General features: G+C 35.1%; 1 protein-coding gene across 1 annotated transcript; it reads left to right on the plus strand.

Annotated features, from left to right (window-relative positions):
• Window positions 1–4,212: 4,212 nt before the first annotated feature.
• On the plus strand, window positions 4,213–10,353 carry LOC144354705 (alpha-tectorin-like). The gene is made up of 5 exons (XM_078010371.1): window positions 4,213–4,333; window positions 5,348–5,375; window positions 8,119–8,375; window positions 9,131–9,399; window positions 10,051–10,353. The coding sequence occupies exons 1-5, from the start codon at window positions 4,256–4,258 to the stop codon at window positions 10,082–10,084; spliced, it is 666 nt and encodes a 221-aa protein (XP_077866497.1). The 5' UTR covers window positions 4,213–4,255; the 3' UTR covers window positions 10,085–10,353.
• The last annotated feature ends 709 nt before the right edge of the window (window positions 10,354–11,062 follow it).

The raw sequence follows: 11,062 nt of genomic DNA on the forward strand, positions 1-11,062 counted from the left end.
CATTTTTCTGTTAATTCGAGCATATTGCTTTGATATGTTATCTGTTCTGAATTAATTCTTAACAGGGAAACCAAAACTAAAAACATAATTTCCATTTCCAGTGTCCAAATCTGTAAAATTGTTATTAAGACTGCAGTCGTTTGGGGATATATCAGGGGGAAAATCTTTTCCTCTGGGTTCTCCACTCTTGTCAGGGGGGAAACTCGTCTCGTCTCTCTATCTCGTCCCCTTGAGGTACGGGATCGGGGAAGTCACTTATACTTTACAGTCAAATAAGACACACACAACGAAATACGTTTCAGCTCTCGTCTTAGTCGGTCAATCGAGCACTCTATCAGACACGGCGCCCTGGGGAAAAATCCCCAAGACTATCACAAGGCTGACCCAAGACTAGCCCAAGACTGTGCTTAGACTCACCCCAAGGCTCTCCAGGACTGGACCACGACTCTCCAGGACTGCGTCTATCGTGGAGTACTTGCCAAGACCAACTCAAACTATCTTTATTCATTTTCAACACTCAAACCAATTACAAAGCAGTAACAAGATTCTAGGGCGTAACCTTCAATCATAAAGCCAATCACACTAAGCACTGAATACGTCATATCTTTTGATTAATCGTTCACTACATTAATAACTATGAATATAAACTGTCAGAATGAGTAATCTGAATAGCGGGCGGTTATCTGGTAATTAGTTCCAAATCACTGAGCCAAGTTCCGTCCAAAACTTCAAATAGGCCAAAACGATGACAGACATAACACAGCAATTCAGCTAATAATCAGCTAATTAAGTCGGTCAACAGATACGCGAAAACAAATTCATGACAGATAGCCAGCCGATATTCGGCTTAAAACTAATTAAATGTTGATTACACCCAGACTGCTCTGAATAACATATTATAGCGAGTATACATCAGCACACTTCGAATTGGACCATCCTGCTCCTCACATGATTTACTGGAATAGTTTGAACTATTTGTATCTTTTGCATATGCTAAACATTGAGAATTGATTGATAGTTCATTATAATTAAAGTTTTGTGTGATCTCGGTTTTTTAAAACTTTAGGTTTGCAAATTGATACAAACCATAGACCCTCTGTTAGAGGGTCTATGTACAAACGTATAATATTTAGTTGCTGATATAACCTCTTCATTTATGTTAATTTATGAATTGGTTGTTACCTTACTCGACATGCAATAAATTATTAATTGTTTGTTTGTTTTATGAAATAATATTAATTTATTCAAAATACACGCTTGATCTACTTGCATTTTAATTTGTTGCTAGTCAGAGATTTCCGAAATTTATAGCTCACATTGGCGTACTGTTTTATAGTGACACTTACATTTTAAACGCATGTAGAATACAGTCCAAATTATCATTCCAGGATGTTTTGAGAGTAAGACTAAAATAATAGTTTTTGTCCCTCGAACAGTGTGGCATTCGTGCTATGACCCTGTCATGATTTCACTCCGCGGTATTTGGAATAGCCTGACGAGGTCACGTGAGTTTCGCCCTCCGCAATGCTTCCCAAACCCAACACAGTAAGGTATGATGCCGTTCGGCCGGCGAGGGCGCTACTACACCTACATGTCAGGCTATATTTGTAACTGTTACTGTGGATTTGTTAATGAAATTTAACACTATTTAAACAACAACAAAAACAGTCGTATCGTTGTCTTGCAAGGTATGAGCCATTAAAAATAAATTAAAGCATGGTTTGAATATTTTAAAATCAAAAAGCGTAGGTAACTTATTATCAGGGCTTGTTGGTTGTATTCAGTTTTGAATTTACAGTCAGAATATGTTTTTTTGTTGTTTTTTTGCAACAAAATAATTAAAATGTGTCTTACTTTACAATTTTAACATAAATGTTTCGTATTTTAAAGTAAAATTACACTTTGAAATTTACAAGTTGCATGATTGTATCTATATTCCACGAAAGAAAGACAATTCATTGTTCCATTGTACAACATCCATGACAACAGATTGTCTGATTCTGTTCAGTATCGGATAATTAAATTTTTATCTATTTTGTAAGAAATATAATCCGTAATTTAGCGAAGAGAGAGAGTGACGAGTCATATATTTTGAATCGCTGTGTGTTGAATGCTGTACATGGCACACAGCTTACTCCACTCTTTCTAAGCCAGTTAACAGAATTCTGATAATTCTCGCAAAATTTACGAAATCTTACCATAAAATGTTGGCAACAATAATCTAATCTGGATAACACAAATGCGGAACGTTCTCCTGTTAGTAAAGCATCATATGGATGATTTATTGCCTACCCAATTACACCAATTTGGTTTAGGGAGCAGATTACATAAATCCTATTGCATCGTGGCGCCATTATTCTTCGAATTAGTGGAGGCAGTCGAAGCTTTATTCGTATGACGAAATGCGACAGTACAGGCTAATAATGAATTCCTATATCATCGGAATTCCGAGTTTCTGTGGTTTTTGACGACGTCTGATGTCTTATCTATTGATTGTATTTCAACGTGGCAGGATAGTTACTTGTAAATGTACAATATTTCAATGAATACAAAATTAAGGTTCCAATTACGGGTCATTTGCACGTTATCATGAAGAAGTAGTATTACATTTTACTGGGGAGTAATATTCCTTGAATTCACTGTAAGCTTGTGTTACATGCACGCAGTAAATGACCAGCCATGTCTTTACACGTGGCCGTTATTTTTTTAATTCAATCAGATTATTGTTGCCATGGCATTATTTTTACTTCGTCTCCATGTAATTATCATAATAAATATTGGCGTTTGACATTTACAGAATACGTGGACGATTAGATCCGATTTCATGATGTCATCAACAACACAAGCTATGAATATAGAGAGGTTATACTCGTAACCTAATGTCATGAGTGTATCCCACGTTTACGGAACCTTCCCAATGTCACACTTTATAGTAATTTCTGTGAGATAAAATCGCTATCACCGAGTTTCATAATTATTTTTCCATGAAAATGCGAGCAATTACCATTAAAGTTCAAAAAACAGTAAGTTTAACATAGCAACAGTTGAACATCGGAAATTATTGCTGTAGCCTATAAAGCACATATTGTAAATTTCCGCGAGTGTCAAATCTGTCGATCTTTCTTGAACACACATTCGAACAAAAATAGCTACTAGATTACCAAATAGTTTGAAAACAGTTATCTTCTGTTATACACTTTCCCATTGACCTAATTTAGTCAACTTTCTGGCCCAGTAGATATGGGGAACACACAAATCTCTTGGTTTACAAAAGTAATAATAACACGTACTGACAATGACAGCTGTTATGAAATGGTGAAATGAATCAGTTTCAAGCTAGTAATTATATTGTAGATGGGTAGTCCGCTAGAATAATGGCTGAAAATAATAATGGAGTAAACAAACAACCAATATACGACACTCACGGATCACGTGACATTTTTTGCAGCCAATTTGTGCTATAAAGAACATTTGTTCATTCATTTGCCAAATTCTGAATATCGCTTTTGAGTTTTTTTATGTGCTTGCGTAGTTCGCCTATATTCATACAACCGACAGCAATAAGTAAGTTGTCTTTCAAACACACATTTCGTTTTACAGTCCATAGTTGATTAGTGTTTTAGTCAATTCCATTCATGACATTTTTATAAGGCAATTATATGTCATAAACGAAATATGTCACTCAGTGGAAGCCATAACGAAATATAGTTAGTGAACTCGCCAAATTAGGGTTATGCTTTTTATAAACATTAATCATTATTGAGATGGTCAAGTAATTTATTTAAAGACAATATAGAAGGAAAGAGACTAATTAAGTAATTATTGATTTTAAACAGAACTGGTAGTAATATCATATGTCACATTTAACACTAAGCTTGTGAGTTGAACACTGGTGTCTTAACTATCGTATTATCGTAGATAAATTGAAGCTGTTGACGTCACGCGCGTTCCCACAAACAATCCAAAATGCATAACAGACATTTGTTCCGGTGAGTGTCGACATGAAAAATGTCGTCATTGCTAAATACCCTGACAGTCATGGTGCCGCTACCAACCCAAGGTCAAAGTCATGGAATATTCAAATTTATGTTAATACATAACTTGTAACCAATCAAAACTGCTGACTGTGTATAATCTATGATTGTCATAGAACGATGTGTTTAAGTATATATAATATCTGTTTGACAACTGCGTCACTGTCATTGTGTTCGTGTCATTCAAGTCGTAAAATTCATCATTTCAATACCAGTAGGAGATGGAAGCGTTTCGAGTAGTTATTTGCCTGCTGGTCTCTATATGTGGTATAATTGTGGTATATGGTGAAGAACTGGAGGTACGTATACGTGATATATTGTATAATATATTCACATTTGTTTTATCTTTCAACTTGGCTATACTACTGTAACATACGTTTCGTTATTCGCAAACGACTGAAAAGAACACAAGTTCACAATCGCCATCGAAACATATATTTATATATGGTGCATGGACTACAAACAAAATCGAAAAATACCACACACACACAAAAATAGAGCGGGAACTGAATGTTCACAGGCATAATTAGATAATATATTACTTATTAGTGTTGTTTTATTTCCAAATATGCAAATTGTGTGTCTGCTACGATATTACCGGTATATATTATATTTCAGATCTGATTTTTTCCGTCGCTGTGATTTACTTTAAATCATTTGACATTCAGTAGTTAAATAAGAATTCATCATCACAGTGAAGCGAACACCGGCCTCTTACGTCATTGTGAAATGCATCGGCTGTTGGTAACATACGGTATAACAATTAATGGTTGAGCTGTTCGTGATCGATTGAAGAATGCTAATCTAATTACAAATACTTGATTCCGGCGCCACAACATCCGTATACATGGCTGATTTGGCAGTGACGTTTCATTAGCACCGCATACGTCACCTCACAAAAGTAACACATGCATAGGAACAAACCTTAAATCATCAAATACAAATGAATATTGCAAACATAAATATTACTATTATTATTATTATTATAAAAACTATCGATGAATATTTCTATTCAAATACACAAAAGCTTCAGAAATTTTAGGTGTATCTAAAACCGTTGCGTTGGTCTGACTGTCACATTGTACGTTCATGTTGACAGCCAATTATTAATTATACGCGATTATTGTGAATTATATTTCATTATTCGTCACCTCACATTGTTACTGCTAGTATGCAAACACCATGTATAAGAGAGTATTTACGATTTAGTGGGAAAGAACCCACATTTTGAATTTTTGTTGTTTATTTTAAGTATTTCATAAAATAATAGTTCGTATTTTCCATTTACATGTTGGCGGAAATGACTCGAGCAGAGAGTGGAAAGGAAGAACGATCCAAATGGTGAGTACGCACAAATAATTATGTTATTATGCAATTGTTATATTCATACTTCAAGTATACATACATTAATCGATTTATTGCAAATACCTAGAAACTAACTGATTTGTAACAGTTACCAATTATAACAAAATAAATTCGTGACATTTCCATCTTTTGGAATCCAATATGTAAATGCTGATGGTCATCTGCTGTCTTGTCTTTTGTCTCTTTCCTGTTTTTTCCATGTTCTTGTTTTAATTATCTATATGATTTCCTGTATATTGTTGCTATTATTTTCTTTTTACATTTCTGTTATTGTATGTGATGTGCATCATTGCTCATTCCGTCTCTGTGCTTTGTTTTATGATATATTACATCTTCATAAAAGTAGTGAAATCAGCAGTCTACTTATGCATGGTATTAGATGTAACATAGCAGAAAGGGCCAGTGAAATTACAGTTCGTATGAGTGTTATATTTTCAATGATATACAATATCCACAGCATTGTGCCGGAATTTTAAAAGATCTCGAAACCTTACTAATCAACCTGAATCCTCAATAAATTGAAAGTGGTAATTAGTAATGCTAGTTGTTTTAGTAATACATTATGACTTCTCCCCAGTACTATATATGAATTGTTTTCAACGCTATCTTGTGAATGGGCGTGTCGTTGGTTTAACTGTCTTCACCGTATCCTTGCGTAATAAACATGCAAGGAAGTAATCATTATGGAATATATTCCGTTCTCTGTCGATGATTTAATTCGTTTGTATTTAGAGTTGGGAGTTGGGTTTTATATTTAGGAACTGTTCTATCACATTCGATTAGCAGTAAGGATAACAATCTATTAGCAACTATTAGTTAAACTGTATATGAAAGTTGTACTCTCAGGTCGTTTTTACAGTTTTGTCGGGGTTTGACATTACTATGTAAAATATCTCGTATTAGGCTATAGAGCTGTAAACACATACAAAATGCAATTGAGAAATGGAGAATCATCAAACGTCCGATATTAGACGTCATTACTTGTTAATTGTCACATGAACACATGAACAAAATTGCGACAAAGATTATCTGATTTATAATCTAGTAAATCATTACAAACAAGAATTTGACAAGAAATAGAGTGTGTGATGTTCAATATCTAATTAAAAGTTATAAAATCTGTTTCTGTAAAACTGTTTCTTTTATATCCAGATGCCGAACAATATGTAAAAAAAATACTATTTAAATTAGTCTACAATTAACTAACTGAAAAAGCATGTTGCCGTGAATATGATTAATAACAAGAACAGCAACTAAAACTATTTTGAATTTGTTAAATATTAATTTATATTTTGTTGACAATGTCTGTTTGCATTGAAATAAATAATTCTAGCAATTTGAATATAATCCCAATATGTGTATGCTTGTAATGTACACGTATCATGCGAACATAATATGTGTATGCTTGTAATGTACACGTATCATGCGAACATAATATCTGTATGCTTGTAATGTACACGTATCGTGCGAACATAATATATGTATGCTTGTAATGTACACGTATCGTGCGAACATAATATATGTATGCTTGTAATGTACACGTATCATGCGAACATAATATGTGTATGCGTGTAATGTACACGTATCGTGCGAACATAATATATGTATGCTTGTAATGTACACGTATCGTGCGAACATAATATGTGTATGCTTGTAATGTACACGTATCGTGCGAACATAATATATGTATGCTTGTAATGTACACGTATCGTGCGAACATAATATCTGTATGCTTGTAATGTACACGTATCGTGCGAACATAATATGTGTATGCTTGTAATGTACACGTATCGTGCGAACATAATATGTGTATGCTTGTAATGTACACGTATCGTGCGAACATAATATGTGTATGCTTGTAATGTACACGTATCGTGCGAACATAATATCTGTATGCTTGTAATGTGCACGTATCGTGCGAACATAATATGTGTATGCTTGTAATGTACACGCATCGTGCGAACATAATGTGTATGCTTGTAATGTGCACGTATCGTGCGAACATAATATCTGTATGCTTGTAATGTACACGTATCGTGCGAACATAATATGTGTATGCTTGTAATGTACACGTATCGTGCGAACATAATATGTGTATGCTTGTAATGTACACGTATCGTGCGAACATAATATATGTATGCTTGTAATGTACACGTATCGTGCGAACATAATATGTGTACACTTGTAATGAACACGTATCGTGCGACCATAACAAATGGAACGAACTTTAGGTAGTAACAGGGAAAACGAGGTCAGAATTTATCTGCGATTCAGATATTCTCTAAAAGTCACGTAAACTGAAACTGATTCAGTACCAAAGTTTGTCTAAAAAATCACCTGACAACCAATTTTGCTATTGTGTGATTTAACATTTCCAGTCACGCACATGACATGTGAATTGCACAGGACGTTCAAAACCATGTATGCTAGACAATCACGTCCGGTTTCTCTTTATCTACGACCAAACAACTACATTCAATGTACTGCTAAAACTGGCCCTAGAAAAGTAGTACGACATATGCACTACAGTATTCGTCTACAACGAAGCTTTCAAATGATGCATACGTTGTTATGGTAACATGCTTAGCAATGTTTGGAAAATATCTGAATCACAGATCAATTATCACCCCCTCCCCCGTTGCAACATTACGATTTGAGAATCCCACATTAGTACAACCATAACTAAGATAATCCAGTAAAACTGTATTGTTAATTACAGAGTGTAAAATATATGGTGACCCACACTTTATCACCTTTGATGGATTTCGCTACAGCTTCATGGGTATGTGCTCATACCATGCGTTGTATTGGTGTGGAAACAGAGGCCAGGAACCCGTTGTTACCATTAATACCAAGAACCATCGACGATTAATTGGAGTTGGTACAGGACATCATTCCAAAATATTTAGCATCGTACTTCGTCGATTTGGTACGGGTCACTTTATTCAGTTATTTCGAGCTGACTGCTCCGTAGAGGTAAAGTACTCGATGTGATTATTTTTCTTTCGATTGTGGCAACCCGGTTATAACCATATGAACGGCACTCTATATTGGAATTAGCCATTTGAAAACTGTGGCTGGAGGAACTGTTTGTCTGTAAATAGTTTTCTATATCCACGTGAAATATGAGTCGGTATATTTAGAATAGCCTAAATTAGACAAATTAGTTGACTGGTGGGCGTAAAGGTAATAGAAAACATCGAGTTACCACGTCTATTTTTTATGACACACGCTTTTTTGCAAAACGACGCCTAAATTATAACTTGATTTGCAAATAGTTCGAGTTACGGGCGATATGAGTTGTTTTTGTTGTTTAGAGTCAAATTTAGTTACTTTCAACTTCAAGTTAACAAAACTACATAAATGTCCATGCCGATAATTTTATAAACAACGCCTGCTTTTGTAAAAATGTGGGTGTGGTTTATAAAATTATCGACATGGACATTTTTGTAGCTCGAACAATTCATGAGCATATCAAAGCTTTCACATGTGTTTTGTTGTGTCGTCATTTAGATTATAACCAATATCTCTATACAATATAGTTGTATTTACAGACATTACGGATGACAATGCTATACACTGTTTTTAAACCATAGAACCCACACAATTTGGATGTGATGGGTTATTTTCATATACATGTATACGATTTGATTGGCGAGTAGTTTCTCGGATAGTAAACAATGCCATTTTTGATTAAAACTTATGTGCACTCATTAATTATACGTCTTTAGGTCAATGGTGTACCCTGGCTGGAGACGTCACAGACGTGGGCCATTGGGTCTATCGAAAGAAAAAATCATATTATTACCATGCAATCCAACAGCCAATACGTTGCAATCTATGACTGTAAAGAACATAGTCTGACTATTCGAATAATAAATACCAGTGCTAGATTCTTGTGTGGATTGTGTGGAAATTACAATGGTGACCCAACCGATGAACTACAAGGAGAACAATCCATTGACGATCTTGCTGAAAAATTCAGAGCTGAAGATCCAACGTGAGTAAAGTTAGTCTCAGTTTTCGTTTAGGAATCCAGATTCCAGTCTGATATTTAGACGAGAAAACTGAAAACAACTTGAAACACGGACCAAAGTTCCAAAGCGTTTAACTCTGCAATTAAATCTTCTAACACAAATGCACAAGAACGTGATAACATTTTTTTTTATTTGACAGGCTAAAAGTAGTATTTAATGATAACATATGAACCATAGACAATTTAATTTTAAAATTTCGGGTAGAGAGTGTTAGCCTGGTTACCTAAGGTCCGCTTGTGTTGGAGACCCGGAATTATAATATGATGGTAACCAGACCTCTGAAGTGTGCACACTGGCGTCTGTAAAAAGTTTAATTCTGGTACGAGTCCTGTATTTACTAGCATTTCAGGGAGCATTGTATTCTTCGAGAGATATGCACTCGTTTCTATGTCCAAGAACCTGAGGCCTTGGTATGAATAACAGATATGACTATTTATTGTATATTGACAGAAGATGTCCGATTTAATCTATAAATAGTCGGTAAAATGGTGAAGCAAATTGAGTTTTGGCGAGTTTTAAAAAAATAATTCGATATTTGCCGAAAACGATATATTCGGGAATCGGAAGTTGCTAAATCTAAACGTATAACATGTTTTTCGTCTTCATTTTTTCAGTTGTGGACCGATAACATCTCGTCTGCCGCAATAACATCCAGTCTGCCGAAATGGGCGTTTTTGAAGGGGACCATATATATAGACGTTTATTTAAAGTGTATTACTGATTAATTCAAATGTATTATAATGTTTTGTCGCAATCTACCTCATGAGAAAATGTATATCGAAAGTTATATGAAAATCCAGTGTAGGCGAGAATCGATCATTCCATTATGTTTAAGGGTGGTTAGGTGGGAATTACTGGGTAGTGAATACAATAAACAGGTGTTAATGGGTGTTTATGAGTATTTATTGTAATAATAATTGAAGTCTTTATTGAAGTCGTATCCTAAAAGTACAATAAAGCATGGTTGTCATTCCGTGTCAAGAACAATAAGAGAACAAAAAAACGTACACTAGACATATTTCTAGTCGTCATTCTAGAAAAAACACACCATACGCCAGGCCCATCTACCGTAGATTTGTTTCTGGCACTCTACACACTCAAATGCTTCAAATCTCGTCTAACACATTTGCATTTCAGCGTGACTTTGGAAGTATCAAGTAAAATGAATAGTGCCCTCTGTCGATAATTTGCAGTCAGATGGTTCCACAGAAGGCGTTATGGAACTGCGACATTTGTGTTGATAAACATTGATTTTCCCAGAATCCAATGCGCTTTTCTAGTGAAATCATGAGTACGAGTTTTGCCCTGGGCGCCACTTGCACTAGATACCGCAGGCGACTCCTTCAATACCTTCTGATACCTTCCAAGCACCAAAAAAAAAAATATCTAATTAAAGCTTGGTAACGTCTCAGTTTGTACTCGTTGATCTGCGCAACAGTCAAAATTACCATCCTTGTTTATATGAGACCCATACCTCTAGCATGCGCGGCGCGATGACTACCGCCCTTTAATAGTACGTACCGGTAATCGAGTTCTTTAGTTCACAATATTTTAGTGATAAACCAGAACAGCATTTCAGTTTTGCAAATTAGGATTGTTCCAATGTGAGCGTTGTCAATTTTGTCA

This window comes from Saccoglossus kowalevskii, chromosome 16 (genome assembly GCF_978046115.1).
Source record: "Saccoglossus kowalevskii chromosome 16, keSacKowa6.1, whole genome shotgun sequence".
NCBI classification, from domain to species: Eukaryota; Metazoa; Hemichordata; class Enteropneusta; family Harrimaniidae; genus Saccoglossus; species Saccoglossus kowalevskii.